Source organism: Rhineura floridana, chromosome 3, assembly GCF_030035675.1.
Source record: "Rhineura floridana isolate rRhiFlo1 chromosome 3, rRhiFlo1.hap2, whole genome shotgun sequence".
NCBI classification, from domain to species: domain Eukaryota; kingdom Metazoa; phylum Chordata; class Lepidosauria; order Squamata; family Rhineuridae; genus Rhineura; species Rhineura floridana.
Window position 1 is genome coordinate 139,851,750 of NC_084482.1, and position 16,798 is coordinate 139,868,547.

General features: G+C 41.4%; 1 protein-coding gene across 1 annotated transcript in view; it reads left to right on the forward strand.

Annotated features, from left to right (window-relative positions):
• LOC133380585 (haloacid dehalogenase-like hydrolase domain-containing 5) overlaps window positions 1-14,054 on the forward strand; it is a 44,808-nt gene extending 30,754 nt beyond the window's left edge. The window contains exons 6-8 of the mRNA XM_061618120.1: window positions 1,950-2,124; window positions 6,463-6,651; window positions 12,452-14,054. Of these exons, the coding sequence (XP_061474104.1) occupies window positions 1,950-2,124; window positions 6,463-6,651; window positions 12,452-12,869 (782 nt within the window). The 3' untranslated portion in view covers window positions 12,870-14,054. The remainder of the gene's footprint in view (window positions 1-1,949; window positions 2,125-6,462; window positions 6,652-12,451) is intronic.
• Window positions 14,055-16,798: the final 2,744 nt, after the last annotated feature.

Genomic DNA, 16,798 nt, shown 5'->3' on the forward strand with positions numbered 1-16,798 from the left:
AGCAAAAACCAAGTCGAGGGTGTGCCCTGCCCTATGCGTTGGGCTGGTGACAACTTGAGACAGCCCCATGGCCGTCATCGAGGCCATGAAGTCCTGAGCCGGAACACGAGAGGCAGCCTCAGTGTGGATATTGAAATCACCCTGTAGTGCTGCAGCAGTTGTGATGAACCTGACTTGTAGGCATATAACACTTGGCATATATAGCATACAGTCCATTAAGGACTAGGCTCCTGCTGGGAGGAAGGGCGGGATATAAACCAAATAATAAATACATAAATAAAATAAGATTAATTTACCTATGCTTTTTACCTATTTGTTTTCTTCCAGCTTCGTGCTATCTGCACTCTGGTAAAGCAGCCGTTCAGAGCTAAGCCCTGATGCTTCTAGTACTAAGTCTTAGCTTTACAATCTATATTCCAAATGAAAACTTAAAAGCAAGGAGGTAGACCTGTGGATACTAGGCATTCGCTTGGTTCATTGCGCCCCCAAAAATGACACTGAAAATTGCAGTATAAAACAACACATATACCGAGGCAAATCTTCTAAAACCATATTCTGTGGGCCCATCCATACCTAAACACGAAGTCTGTGATTTCCATATTCAGTTGGTGACCTCAAGATCCATACATGCCCTGTTAGCGGTCAGATTATTGTGAAAACCCAATTATCAAGCATCTATACATACGGGCTTTTTTTTCTTCGTCTAAATTACTTTAGCATTGGGTACTCCCCTAAGTCCACCCCTTTGCAGTGATTGGTCCATAATAGTCATTTGCTTTTCGTGCGCTTTTTCGGAAGAGTGCAGAAACTTTTTTTTTAAATTCCCACACATGCGCAGGTTTGTGGATGTGCTATTGGGTGGGAAGGAGACAAAGGGGCTTGGCATATGACGGAGGAACACCCATGGTCTACCTATTGCAGGAAAGTCCACAGCATTGCATTAGAGTGCACAGACGTTAATGCGATTGATTATCGGTTTAGGAAAGCATATCGGTTTTTGGGTGGTATTTCTAATGCGGATTTGTGAACAAGAAAATCCGTACTAGCTTGCAATGTCATATGGACAATGGTGAAGTAATGTGGACACAAAGCTACAACACTGGAGATTATACAGTCGTATGGACAGGCTCTGTGCTACAAAAATCTTATTGGGTGTGTGTTAACATTTTCTAATGTTAATGAGTATTTCAGTTAAGATCAAAGATTTAAATCTTGTTTAATCTATGTATAACACAATATGATTCTAGCCCTGTTCCAGGCGTTCAGTACTTATGGGTACCCAACACATAAAAGGACCAGTGGGAACGCACAGCACTAGCTCTAACCCATTGATAGAGACAAACATGTCAGCCATGCCCCTTAGGCAATACATGGTTGGTTTAATCTGAAGGGCAGATTCCATTTGTGTGCAGGTTTCCCATACCCATGGAAGTCCTATGTGTGGACACCCTGATTGAGCATTCTTGAAAGAGTGAAATGAACATGCACCCTGGAGTTGTACTAAAACTTTCAAATATTAGACAGGAGTCGTCTCTGTTGTCTTTTTGGCACCTGCTGAAGAACTTACTCTTTCAATAAGCGTGTTAAATAGAGACCTTATCCCAATCTGCATCTGTGTTGGAATTTTTTTTAAAAAAAATTAAAAATGCTTTTAAGATATTTTTTAAGGTATTTTATAGATTGTTTAGAGTTTTATCACGTGTTTGCTGCTCTGGGCTCCTTTTGGGATGAATGGCAGGATATAAATTTAATTAATTAATGCTTTATGAATTTCTGAAGAAGAAAGTGCATTAAAATAGTATAGCTGTAAAGAAGTTACTAGCAAATGGATTTCCACTTTAAATATTTCAGACTTTGTACCATCTTATAGTGTGCAACAAAGGTAGAATTGTTGTATTTTGGTAACAATGTAGAATTGTGTCCCTAATGTTTCTGTGTTTGTCTTGCAGCAATTGTTTTGTTTGGTGAGCCAGTGAGATGGGAAACAAACCTGCAGTTGATAATAGATGTTCTTTTGACAAGTGGCTATCCTGGGAATCCATATCTTCAGGCAACTTACTCACATATTCCTGTATTGGCTTGTAATATGGATCTAATGTGGATGGCTGAAGCCCAGTCTCCAAGGTAGGGCAAGGGTGTGCAAGAGTGGTAGTGAGAAGGTTGCATGTGTTTTTCTCCATCTGTAAAAAGATCAGGGGATAGACTTCCGGGAAGGGTGACTTAGCCTGTGCCTGCTTTTGAGACGGGCTCCTGCCTCAAAAGAAGCTTATTCAGATATATCAGTCAGTTTTTTCTTTTTTTTTTGACTGATTAAACTTCTCCCGGGTAGGGAGAAACGAAGAGATTAACCTCAAAGCCTATTTTTGTTGGGACGACCAGATCTCATTAATTTATGGGACGAGGTCCAGCCGACGAAGGTGGGACGGATTTTCAACAGCAAGCTCTATCTGTTAAAGCGAACGTTCATCTTATCTTCTAAGAGAGAACGCACTAACAGGCAAGCACCCTTCTTTCTATATTTTTCTTTTACTTGACTTAAATTGTTGCTGTTTAAAAGAGATTTGCCAGATTGATCGGTTTTTGACATCTCACTGGGGAGCCATAACTTCTCTCTGCTACGCACTAATTAATAGCTTATCTCTGTTTTTGTTGCAAAAAGCTGTCCTGGATTTGCATTCTAAAGATATACACAGAAGAGGGATTTCTATTCCAGATTTTTATTTTGAAGAATATTATACTGTCTGAGACTACTCTCTTTTTGGTCTATTTTATTTTGACGAATCTGTTTCTTGACGACTGCCATTAATTGTTTCGATCCTGGGAACTGCATTTTGTTTACTTAACTATGGAGAGATAAGGCTGTCTGCTCTGTTTATACTGTGATGTCACCAAGTTTGGAGTATTAACCCAATTGTTGCTGAAATAAGAAGTGGTTTTCCTATATTTTTCTTTTAAAATGGCAATTAAGAAAGTGGCTGAGAATCTGGAAATAACTATGTTTCAGAAAATAATGGATGAGATTGAGATAACGAAACAAAACCTGCGACAGGGTTGTAAGGAGCTGAAAATTGAATTGAGTAAAATGACGCAGGAGATTAAAGATATAGGGGTCCCTGTGAGAGAGGTGACCCTGGAAGGGGTCCCTGTGAGAGAGGAGACCCCGGAGATTGGAACAAACGTGGAACAGGAAAAAGATTTGGAGTCTATGGACTTTAGAAATAAAATCTATTGTTTGGAGACACAGGAGATTAAAGACATAGGGGTCCTTGTGAGAGAGGAGACCCTGGAGACTGGAACGGAGACTGGAACAGGGGTCCCTGTGAGAGAGGAGACCCCGGAGATTGGAACAAACGTGGAACAGGAAAAAGATTTGGAGTCTATGGACTTTAGAAATAAAATCTATTGTTTGGAACTCAATGTTATCTCTGAAGAAATTAATGAAGATTCTAGAGATAAAGTTATCAATGGCATGGATAATCTTCTGGACTGGAATGATGTGATGGAGCCCAATATAGAGAAAATTTATGGAATTAACTGCAGCCATGTAACAATGGAAAAACTTTCAAGAGATGACCCAGTGTATTTTGAAAAAAAGAACAGAGATATGATTTTACAGCAGTATTTCAGCAACCTATTCAGAATGGATGGCAAGAAAATATTTGGGATAGAGGTAATTCCCATCAGACTCTTACTATATGACTATGGCTTTGACAGCAAGATTATTATGGAATACTGATAATGGAAGATTGGATACTGAAATTACTGGACTTAACAAGACTACTGAAGATGGAAGATGGAAAATGGAACTAATAGGGATAATAGAACAATGGCTACTGAAATTACTGAACCTAACAGATTCTGATGTGATGGATTAATTGAAATGTTTATTTTGACTATGGTTATGACAATAAGATTATCATAATTAGTAATGAGATGGATTAATTGATATGCTTATCTGGAAAAAAAAAATTGATAGATATATTTCTTAAAGAATTGAAACCTCTCTTTGACTTTTTGTGGAAAGAATAAAGTAATGTTTATGAGATTTGATGATTAAGTAAGATAACTATTGGAGGAAAGTGATTTTATAATATGACTTAAGAGACAGGATTGTTATATATTATAGACTTATAACTGATCTGATCTTTGACAAATGGGAAGTCAATATTTTACTCTTTATTTTTTATTTTTATTTTTATTTTTATTTTATTTTTTTTGTTTGTTTTGTTTAACTATTTTTGATTTTGTTTTTTGTCTTTGAATGTTTTATGATTTCGTCTTGTATGTTTTATGAAAATTTGAATAAAAATTATTGAAAAAAAAAAAAAAAAAAAAGATCAGGGGATAACTCTTTTATCCAAAGGAGTTTCACAGAGTTTATCAGCATGTACCATGGATGAAATGTTAGCACTGTATAGTCCATGGGGCGTTCATGTAATTGTTGCAATGCAAATGTATGGGTATTTTTTATTACGTAGACTTGCCTTTAAGAGGTTAAGGTTTGCAAGTGAGAGCTTATAATGTTTTTCCCAACTCTGAACACCTGCAAGAAGTTCAGCTCATCAGAGATTAGGTCAAGTAATGGTCAATGAGTACCCAATTTACACCCAGCTGTGTCTGATCTAGGAGGCTGATGGGGATGGGGAAGGACTGTTTGATGTACAGTAGCCTTGAAGCTGGTCTAGATAGCTCTAATGAGCTGCACATGTCAAGGAACAGTAGTGCATGTGCCAAGGAGAGGGTGGCATAGACTGGTCAAGAGGACCTGTTTACACCAGAACAGTGTCCTCTCACGTAGCTAGGGTAATCCATCAAGTGCCTTGACACTCTAGATCAAGAGACTGTGATACTTCAAAGATAGTAAGATAGTAGCATAAACTCTATTAATCATAGAATGGCTTTGATGCTTAGGTTGATATAGCATAATTAATCATGTATTCTGTGAAGATGCAATGATCTGATGTAAGATAGTGGCTAACTATGTATTCCATCACCTTTGTGCCTTGCCAAGATTTTTGCTATAAAAGGCACCCATGTAGCCCAGTTTGGGGTTCAGACTGCAAGTGTCTATGCCAAGACCTTGCAGCCTGTTCCATGTTTGTTGAGTATGCCTGTGTGGTTGCTAAATTACTCAATAAACATCTCCTTTGTGAGTAAACCTTGGATATGACTCATTGATTCCTTGGTACTGAACTTAAAATTGAAGCAGCCCACGGCCAGGGCAATACACACTGTCACCACAGTTCATAATTCCTTGATTCAAGAGAGACCCTTGCTGACTCATAATGCTCAACTTACTTATGAGGCAAACATTCTGACCCCTTTTCAATTTGGATTAAAACCTGAGCAGAAAAGAACTTCTCCTCCCCTCCCATCTGTCTACACACGTACCTGGCTGTTTCTCTGTCAGCAGCAGGGAAGGAAGTCCAGGCCTAAGTAAGAACCAAAATTGGACCCTTTCATCCTGAAGATGCCCATCAAGCACCCTGGGAAAATTATATTTCCCAGTGCTCGAGTCACTGCCATAGTGGCATTCCAGGTGCGGGAAGGGAGGAAAGAATGAGAGGGAGAACTCCCACTAGGGTAGCCATCATTTGCAGGGGAGAAGGCTTGAGAACGGGTGGAGAGATGGATTAGGCCTTACTGCATTCCTAGTAACATTATGGGGAGCAGGACTGATTTGATTTGTAACTGTGCTTGGAATAAACTGAACTGCTCTCTGACTTAGGGGAATAGCTCAGTTTGCAAAGTTCAGTTGCAAATCAACCCAGGAGAGAGGGGGTTGCCCATCACTACAAAATATACATAATTTGTTGTTTTAAGCTTAATATGCTTTTTAAAAAAACAGATAGGGTGAGATCCAGGCTAAGTCTTTTGAACCCTTTCCTATTGAAACTAGTAGGACAAGTTAGTCATGCCTTAACTTAAGTCCCATTGATTTCAGTGGGAACTATGTTCAACTGACTTACAGTGCAATCCTAACCATGTCTTCTCAGAAGTAAATCAAATTGAATGGGACTTACTCCCAGATAAATGGGGTTAGGATTGCAGTCATGTTGTTGCTGTCTGATCAAGAGAGATCCATTCAGTATTCTCTACTGCAAAAGTATTGTGGAGGAGGTGGCCTAGCTCATTTCCCCTCACTGGTGAGAATGTATGAGTGAGCAGCTATAAGCATGCCTTGGTATGTTTCCGCAGATAGGAAAACACAGGATTTTAGTGGTTGCCAGGAGTTGTTCCAGTAGGTAAGGGGGAAGTTGACAGGTATGTGTGTTTGCTCTACTCAGCTGCCTCCTTATGAAAAAACTGAATAGAATTAATTCAGCCTTCACACACTGTCTTGCTAGAAATTAAGAATGTGGACAAATTGCATGCTGGTCTACTTTTTTGGTATGATACTTTGCTTTTATTCTGTTTGATCATTTCTTCTCACTGGCCAAACTTTATTTCTGTATATTCTAGGTTTGGGCATGGAACATTCCTTGTTTGTTTGGAAAATATTTACAAAAAGATCACTGGCAAAGATCTGAAATATGAAGCTTTGATGGGAAAGCCTAGTGAAGTGACTTACCACTATGCAGAATACTTAATCAGGACACAAGCAGCTGCAAAACAATGGAGGAAGCCTATTCAAACCCTCTATGCCATTGGGTAAGATATTTTTCATCAGAAAATATTCCTGTTGCAAACAGCAGCAAAGGGGAACTTGGTAAAATGAATGAGCTGAAGCTTATAATTTGCCTTTCATTTAAGGGAGGAGAACAGTTGCTGCAAAGTTAAACAGTAGGGTTTTCAAAGGAATAATTGTGTTCTCCCCCTGAAAGCTCTGAAATCTAATCTAATAACATTGCAGACTGTCAAAACCATAAAAAAAAACAAAAAAAATTACTAATTCTCCTTGTACAGCGCACCGGGACTCTCAAGTTTACCCTGAAGTAGGACAGGACAAAGCACAGGCCACTCCAAAACAAGTAGTTAGAAAGAAACAAAAGGTAGAAGAGAAAATGAATGGGAAGGATACTGCAGTGGTGGTGACCCGCAAGGTGTGTGCCATGTTTGTTTTCTTGCCTAAGAACAACATGGCGTGCACGTGCAACAAGTGCAAGCTCGTGGCACTGTTGGAAGAAAAAGTGAGAGGCCTGGAATGGCGGGTGGCCACACTGAGGACTATTAGAGAAGATGAAGAGTTCTTAGACAGAATGCTGGAACAACAGCAGCAAAGAGAAGTGGAGGTGGAAGAGCAACAGCATGTGGTAGCAGAAGAGACTGCTGTGGAGAGGAACAATGAAGTGGAGGAAACTCCGTGGGAAAGGGTGACAGTTCAGAGCAGAAGACCTAGAAGACACCCTGCACCAGTGGAACTATGTAACTGCTTTCAACCACTCGAGGATGAGACTAGAGGACAACCTGTGGTGGAAGAATTACAGGAGACCCCGTGCGACAACGAGCGAGAGGCTGAAGCTCAATCAAGCAGGGCCAATGAAACCATGCCCCACAACAACAACAGGAGAAGAATACCACTGCGTGGGATCAAAACCCAAGTATGCCGAGAAGATCCGTGGACTCGCCAGGTATGCTGTCTACCAGGAGGTGGGATTAGAGATGTGACGGAAGGGTTGCCATTGCTCATCAAGCCCACCGACAGGTATCCCTTTCTCCTTATCCATGTAGGAACAAATGATACTGCCAAATGGAGCTATGAAGAAATCACATCAGACTTTGAAGCTCTGGGAAGGAAACTCAAGGACTTTGGGGCCCAGATCGTTTTTTCATCCATCGTTCCAGTACTTAGAAGAGGAGTGGAAAAGAAAAGAAAAACACTCCGTGTGAATGAATGGCTACGAAGGTGGTGCCGACGTGAGAGATTTGGATTTTGGGACCACTGGCTATGCTTCGTGGACGATGGACTGCTGGCAATTGATGGGTTGCATCTCACAAGGACTGGGAAGAATGTGTTTGGCCACAGCATGGAGAAGTTCATCAGGAGGGCTTTAAATTGAATCCTAAGGGGGAGGGAGACGTAAACTTGGTGGTAACGACTGATGAAGGCTTGTTCACAGTAGCGGGACCAGAGAGATAGGCTGTAATAGGAACCAGTGACAGTCCTCAGAAAAATGTAGTAAGGAAGCCAAGCCATAAATCACATGGTCTTCGATGCCTGTACGCTAATGCACAGAGCATGGGAAACAAGCAGGATGAACTTGAACTCTTAATACAGGAGGACAATTACGACTTGATAGGTATAACTGAAACTTGGTGGGATTACTCCCATGACTGGAATACAGCAATTGAAGGATATAACTCGTTCAAAAAGAACAGAAGGAATAAAAAGGGAGGTGGAGTCGCGCTATAGGTTAAAAATATATATCCCTGCACAAAAATACAGGAAGATGAGCTTGGTAGTTCCACCGAGAGTATCTGGATTAAAATTAATGGGGCAAGTACTAAAAGGAGTCTATTACGGACCACCCAATCAAGGAGAAGACGAGAATGTAACTTTTGAAAAGCAAATTGCCAATATTTCGAGGAGGCATGATGTAGTAGTAATGGGGGACTTCAATTATCCCGATATCTGTTGGGAGACAAATTCTGCCAAACACGGCCCCTCCAAGAAATTTCTGACTTGTGTTGGAGATAACGTTCTCCTACAGAAAGTGGAAGAAGCAACCAGAGGATCAGCTATGCTTGACTTGATTCTTACCAATAGAGATGATTTGGGGGATGAAGTGGCAGTTATGGAAATTCTGGGGGAAAGTGACCACACCATACTTGAATTCTTGATTTTAACAGAAGTGAAATCTGAGAGTAGCCATACCTACAACCTGGACTTCAGGAAAGCTGATTTTAATAAACTCAGAACAATTGTAAGTATGGTTCCATGGCAAGCGACCCTAATGAGAAAAGGAGTCCAAGATGGGTGGGAGTTTCTAAAAAAGGAAATTCTAAAAGCGCAATGGCAAGCAATTCCAACAAGGAAAAAAGGGGGGAAACAACAAAGAAGCCAATGTGGCTTCACAAAAAGCTTAGAGAGGACCTGAAAACAAAAAAGGACACATACAGGAAGTGGAAAGAAGGCCAGGCCACAAAGGAAGAGTACAGGTAGGTATCACGGAATTGCAGGGATGGTGTCAGGAAGGCCAAAGCTGAGAATGAGCTGAGGTTAGCGAGGGATGCTAAAAGCAACAAAAAAGCTTTCTTCAGGTATGTCCATAGTAAAAGACAGAGAAAAGAAACGTTGGCACAGCTACTCATTGAGGATGGCAAAATGATAACAGATGACAAAGGCTGAAGTCCTCAATTCCTACTTTGTCTCAGTCTTCTCCCAAAAAAGGATCTGTGACCCTCCCAGGAAACATGAAGTAGAAGGGGCAGGATTGGAGCTTGACATTGATAGACAAATGGTCAAGCAATACTTAATCACTTTGAACAAGTTCAAATTGGCAGGGCCCGATAAACTGCATCCTAGAATATTGAAGGAACTGGCTGAAGAACTCTCAGAACCGCTGTCTATTATCTTTGTGAAATCATGGAGGACTGGTGAAGTGCTGGATAACTGAAGGAGAGCTAATGTTGTCCCTATCTTCAAAAAAGGGAAAAAGGGGGAACCGGGGAACTACAGACCAGTCAGACTAACATCAATCCCTGGAAAAATTCTGGAGCAGATTATAAAGCAGTCAGTCCATAAGCACCTTGAAAACAATGCAGTGATTACTAGGAGCCAACATGGATTTATGAAGAACAAATCCTGCCAAACTAATTGTATCTCATTTTTGACCGGGTAACCTCCCCTGTAGACTGTGGGAATGCTGTGGACATAATATACCTCGACTTCAGTGAAGCTTTTAACAAAGTGCCCCATGATATTCTGATTGGCAAGCTAGCTAAATGTGGACTGGATGGAACAACTATTAGGTGGATCCACAGTTGGCTCCAGAATCGTACTCAAAGAGTACTTATCAATGGTACCTTCTCAAACTGGGTGGAAGTAACGAGTGGGGTACCACAGGGCTCGGTCCTGGGCTCAGTGCTCTTCAACATTTTTATTAACGACTTGGATGAGGAGGTACAGAGCGTGCTTATCAAATTTGCAGATGATACAAAATTGGGGGGCATAGCTAATACCGTGGAAGATAGAAACAAAATTCAAAGGGACCTTGATAGGCTGGAGCATTGGGCTGAAAACCACAGAATGGAATTCAACAGGGATAAATGCAAAGTTCTACACTTAGGAAAAAGAAACCAAGTGCACAGTTACAACATGGGGGATACTTGGCTCAGCAATACGACATGTGAGAAGGATCTTGGAATTGTCATTGATCACAAGCTGAATATGAGGCAACAGTGTGATGTGGCTGCAAAAAAGGCAAATGCTATATTAGGCTGCGTTAACAGCAGTATAGTTTCCAAATCACGTGAAGTATTAGTTCTCCTCTATTCAGCACTGGTTAGGCCTCATCTTGAATACTGCATCCAGCTCTGGTCTCTGCACTTCAAGAAGGATGCAGACAAACTGGAACAGGTTCAGAGGAGGGCAACAAAGATTATCAGGGGACTGGAAACAAAGTCCTGTGAGGACAGACTGAAAGAACTGGACATGTTTAGCCTGGAGAAGACTGAGGGGAGATATGATAGCACTCTTCAAGTACATGAAAGGTTGTCACATAGAGGAGAGCCTGGATCTCTTTTTGATCGTCCCAGAGTGCAGGATACGGAATAATGGGCTCAAGTTGCAGGAAGCCAGATTTCGACTGGACATCAGGTTAAACCTCCTAACTGTTAGAGCCATACAACAATGGAATCAATTACCTGGAGAGGTAGTGGGCTCTCCGACCCTGGGGGCATTCAAGAGGCATCTGGACAGCCATCTGTCGGGAAAGCTTTGATTTGGATTCCTGCATTGTGCAGGGGGTTGGACTCGATGGTCTTACAGGCCCCTTCCAACTCTACTATTCTATGATTCTATGATCATTCCTGTTTGAAATTTAGCTAGGGAGTGAATTAATGAAATAATCTGCCTAATACTTGTTTATATGGTTGTACAATGTGTGACTGCTGGTGAACTTGAAACCTTCTTTTTGAGGTCTTCTAATCAGCAGTTACTAGCAAACAAGTCACCTGCTGCTGTCTGCTTAAGCAGTTACAGCCCAGTGCATGTTTACTCAGAAGTAAGTGAGTTCAGTAGGACTTAATCCCAAGCAGCTGCATAAATAGTCATTTTAGTTCGGGTAGCGTGCCTTGTTGAAAGCTTATGGGCCAAATCCTGTTGATTTCAGCTTGGAAGGAATTATTGTAACCACTTTTTAGATGTGCTTTTTGGTTTATCACTTATGCTGGAATACCTGAAATTTGAGATTGTGTTCAACTTCATTTTGCTTTCTGTTATTGAAGTCTAATTGTACTAGGGTTGCCACCTCAGGGCCTGAGACTGATCTTTAGGAGAAGAGAAAGTCAGCCAAGTGCAGGTATTCTTGCAACACTGTAATGGGAAAAAACACAAGGTGGAATTCTCCCTTCCCCCTGCACAACTTTTAAAGATACAGAAGACCTTTAGGTTGCCAGGCCCGGCCTCCAAGAGGTCTTCTGTATCTTTAACAGTTGTGCAGGGGGAAGGGAGAATTCCACCTTGTGGTTTTTCCCATTACAGTGTTGCAAGAATACCTGCACTTGGCTGACTTTCTCTTCTCCTAAAGATACAGGATCAGTCTCAGGCCCTGAGCCTGACAACCCTAAATTGTACCCACTCTAAACTCAGAATATTTTGGCATGCGATGGAGTGAAAAAAGAGTAGCTAGAAGTTTGAGTTAGCTTATTGGGGAGGCAAAGAGTTTTAGCCCATAGGGTAAAGCTCAAGTGCTCTGTAGAACACTGAAGCTCTGCTCTCAGTCACCATTATCCTCTCCTTTTCTCCCATCCTGCTTTTGCATTTCAGTCTTCACACATCAGACAAGCTTGGGGGAAAAAACCCTTTACAAATGTTAAGATTCTTAGACTTCTGCTGTCTATAAAATATATGCAGCCTTGGCTTTACTGGTTTAGGGTGTGTGTGAAAAGTATGGGTGGCTTTAATATGGCAACACTTGTGAGCCTGTAAAATGCTCCCACTACATTAATATTTTAGCCCTGGTAGGTTTTTTACTTCATTCCTGCTGCCTGTACAAACATTCCATGAAACAGGTTGACATTTATTTTCCCAACAGTAATAAGAAACTTGAGCCATATCTCATTGGGCTTTGGGTTCACAGAGCCACTGGGCCAGGAGTGAGATGTTCCGAAACAGAGCTTAGATCTGTGTAGGCTGCAATATGTAGAGCAGAGTCTCTGCATCTTGGTGAAAAGCATTACCATTGTAATAGCTGAAATAGCAAGCTATTTTAATATGACCTCATTTGCAAAAACATTGTCCATATACATGAAATATATTTATCCTGATAAAACTTTCCTGACTTTCTAGGGATAATTTAATGACAGATATTTATGGTGCTAATCTTTACAACCGCTACCTTGAAGAAAAGAACTCAAGAAGAGGTTCCAAGGCACAAGTCCAGGCCAAAGCTGCTGGTGGCACAAGATCTGCCATGGTCTCTCAGGATGAGGAATTTGAAAATACCTGGGAAGGTGAATTGGCATCTGCTGCTGCCACAAGCTGTAGGTCTGTCCTTGTTTGCACTGGAGTTTACAACCCTCACACAGAGGTGCCCTCTGATACAAGGGAGAGCATAACTGAGACTGTATTCCATGGGCACAGAGATTTCAGGTTTGATCCTGCTTTAGTAGAACCAGACCACATTGTGCCAGATGTTGATGCTGCTGTCAACCTAATCTTCCAGCTGGAGAACTTTGCACGAAATGAAAATTACAGGACTCCTTAATGACTTTAATATTGTGTACTTTTTCTTTCTGAAAAGCAGATAGAAGCACTTAGTGGCAAAGCCTTTCTAACATGTTTATATTTTTATATGTAATATCTCTAATACATTCCTGTTTGTTCTAACAGCATTTCTTTTGATGACTAACATTGGTTTCTGTGCTCTTGACTTCTTGTGTCTAATCTTCTTCTCATGGATTGTGCTTTTTTTATTAATTATTTTCTGCATGTTGGCTTCACTACCTAGCCCGGCGTGGGGGATCACATTTAGTGGTCTGAACAGTGAGGAGGATTATCAGATGTTTTCAGCAATCAAAACAATCAAGTTGCTTCAGAGAGAGTGTAAAAAGCTCCATACCTTGTTCCAGATGTAAAGCAAGGATGGCTAATCTTCCAGATGTTGTTGTTGTCCAGTTTCCATCATCCCCAACCAGCATAATCAATGGTCAGGGATGATGGGAGAGCCATAGGTTCACCAACTCTGATTTATATGCTTACACCTAAGGGATCACATTGTTCTTCTCCATAGCATCTTACTTTCTCATGCTGCTATTTCTATCCATAGTCCTCTTGACTCTATACTGTCCCCTTGTTTCCTTTATGGAAAGGCAATATGGAATGTGCACTTTAGGGGAAAACATTGTGTTCAGTGTCTTTTTTTGGATTTAAGTTCTATTGGCTGAAATCATAACTGAACTGAAGACTCTCAAATGGCCTATCAAATATGGCCTTGGGCACAAGCTACCCAGAATAAATTTGTGTGAACAATGGAATTTGAGCAAGGTAAGATTTTTGTTCAAATCTCACTCACTTTAAAGTGCTTTCTGGGGGGGTTTCTGGTAGACTATCCATTGTCTGTCTGGATTCTTCATTAAAGTCTTAAATACACTGACGTTATATTATTAGTCATATTAATGTTTCTCCTGCACTGAACTGCAGAATGCACAACAGCTATTTGACTTGCTTGTTTTATCCTGAAACTCCAAACCACAATGGCAACAATGCATGTGCTAGTGAGTTGCCAGTGAGTTGCCTCCCCCTGCTCAGTAACAATTATCTGGTCTTTAATGGCCATGTATCTCATGGATGTAAAGTTTTAAATTATAACTTATTTCATGTTTCCAGTTTTATAAAACATTCTGTTTAGCTCAAAGAACCTGTCCAGTAAAATATTTTCTGTTTAAAAAAACCCAATCTTTCTTTGTTGTTTCTTTGCTTCTATGTTATAAGTAATAGTAGCCAAGCTTACAAATTGGATTTGTAAAGGCATTTATAATTCCCTTGCACCTCTCTTAACTTTAATTTTTTTTAAAGCCTGGGTTCTACAGCTGTAGTCACCTTCTCTTTTTAGAGATGAGATTTCCAGTGCCAGACTGCCCTGGGCTCCTACTGGGAGGAAGGGTGGGATATAAATCTAATAAATAACTGTCTAGCTGACTTGTTCATGTAGACTAGTATTATGAATTATGGGGAAAATGCAAAATTTTAAAGCTATAAATGCTTATAACCCTATTTTATACCTTGATGCTTCTGTGAAATGTTCAGTCGTTGTTTTGTACACTGTCTGATAAGTCAGAGAAAAAGCAACACTAAAATTAACCCCAGCTGATAATTAATAACAAGTCAGGTTGTATATGTCGGTTTCCAGTGCATGTACTGATTAAATCTTTCAGGCTCATAAAAAAAAGTGGCTCTCATGAACACACAGAGCCTTGGCTGGCTACCTGAAATAACTTCTGCTGGACAGCTTCAGAATTGCTCATAGTCATGCAATATCATTTGTTCTCTTTAGAGCCACTGAGGCCCATTGCATGGCTATTAAGCCAATAAGATGTAGCATGTACTGATGGCCACAAAAGACACACTATCACTCAGTCAGTGCTATTCTTGTGAGTTATGTTTTCAGAGTGCTGGCTCTATGGAATCCTAAGTTTATCAGGCTCTCTGGCAGACAGGAGACTCACATTTGAGTGTGCTTCATTCCTCTTCAACAGAGCTTGAACTTCATGTGTGAGAGAGTTATCATTCTTGGGCTGTGCTTTGCTTTATAACAGTTCTGAAGAAAAAGTAATTTGTTTAAAGCAAAGCAGGTGCCCATAGTAACACTTTGACTGCTACAGCAGCACATAAAGGCTACCACCACACAATAAGACAGGCAATCATGCATTGGCCTAAAGGTCCTGCCTCAGGCCACAAATTTGAATGAGAAATGTTCCAAATCCCTTGAGGTGGTGGTGGGGAAGGCCCTCCACGTTATCATAATCCCCATGTTTTGCTTACAAGCTTCCTGATGTTACTGTTACAGGGAAGGTCTTGGATGACACTGATTATCTTGATCCATTTCAATCCGGTTTTAGGCCTGGGTTTGGTACCAAAACAGCCTTGGTCGCCCTGTATGATGACCTTTGTCGGGAGAGGGACAGGGGGAGTGTGACCTTGTTGATTCTCCTTTATCTCTCAGCTGCTTTTGATACCATCGACCATGGTATCCTTCTGGGAAGGCTCACGGAGTTGGGAGTTGGGGGTAATGCTTGGCAGTGGCTCCGCTCCTACTTGGTGGGTCGTCAACAGAAGGTAGTGCTTGGGGAACACTGCTCGATACCCTGGACTCTCCATTGTGGAGTCCCACAGGGATCGGTACTGTCCCCCATGCTTTTCAACATCTATATGAAGCCGCTGGGTGCAGTCATCAGGAGTTTTGGAGTGCGTTGTCACCAGTACGCTGATGACACGCAACTCTATTTCTCCTTTTCATCTTCCTCAGGTGAGGCTGTTAACGTACTAAACCGTTGCCTGGCCGCGATAATGGACTGGATGGGAGCTAACAGACTGAAGCTTAATCCAGACAAGACCGAGACGCTGTTAGTGAGTGCCTTCTCTGCCCAGATGGTGGATGTTCACCCTGTTCTGGATGGGGTTACACTCCCCTTGAAATAACAGGTTCGTAGCTTGGGAGTTCTTATCGACTCTTCCTTGTCTCTTGAGGCTCAGGTAGCCTCAGTGGCAAGGAATGCTTTCTACCATCTCCGATTGGTAGCCCAGCTACGTCCCTATCTGGACAGTGACGACCTTGCCTCAGTCGTTCATGGTCTGGTAACTTCTAGATTGGACTACTGCAATGCGCTCTACGTTGGGCTGCCCTTGAAGACAGTTCGGAAACTACAGTTAGTCCAGAATGCAGCGGCCAGATTGTTGACGCGGACAAGAAGGTCCGCTCATATTACACCCGTTCTGGTTCGTCTGCACTGGCTTCCTATTTGTTTCCGGGCTAAATTCAAAGTGCTGGTTTTGACCTATAAGGCCTTACACGGCATGGGACCGCAATACCTGGTGGAGCGCCTCTCCCAATGGCAGGATATAAATAAAGAATAACTAACTCACTCTTCCAGCAAGTCCTTTTCCCATTTGTCCATAAAATTGGATCTATACCTGCTGCAGAATGTGTTGGACAGTACAATTCAGTGCAGTTGAGAGATGTTTTCTACATTGCCCCATGAAAAACAGCCCCCTCCCACCCACCCACCCCCCAAAAAACCCCAGTACCTTAAAGAGAGAGGTTCTATCCAAGTTCACTTCCTGCTGTGCTGAACAACAACAAAAAACCTTCCTTTACAATGAAGGGGCAGAGTCCTTTCTTACCATCTCATTTCCACCCCTCTGTTATGAAAGCTGAGCAGTAGGTCTCAAGTGGTGGCACTTTTAAGATTTCTGAGTGGTTGGAATATAGTCAAGCCAATGAGAAGGGAACATTTCAGTTATATAAAGCTTGGACTCCTGCACCTAAGAAATACAGAAGAATCAGCAAATGTACAACCTCCATTTACAAGAGTTTCCCCTCCTTTTAGTGAGCTTAAACTTGGGGTGCAAATTAGCAAAGCTACTTTTGGGGGACAAATACATTTGTCATGCTCTTTAATTCAAATTTTTATTGGA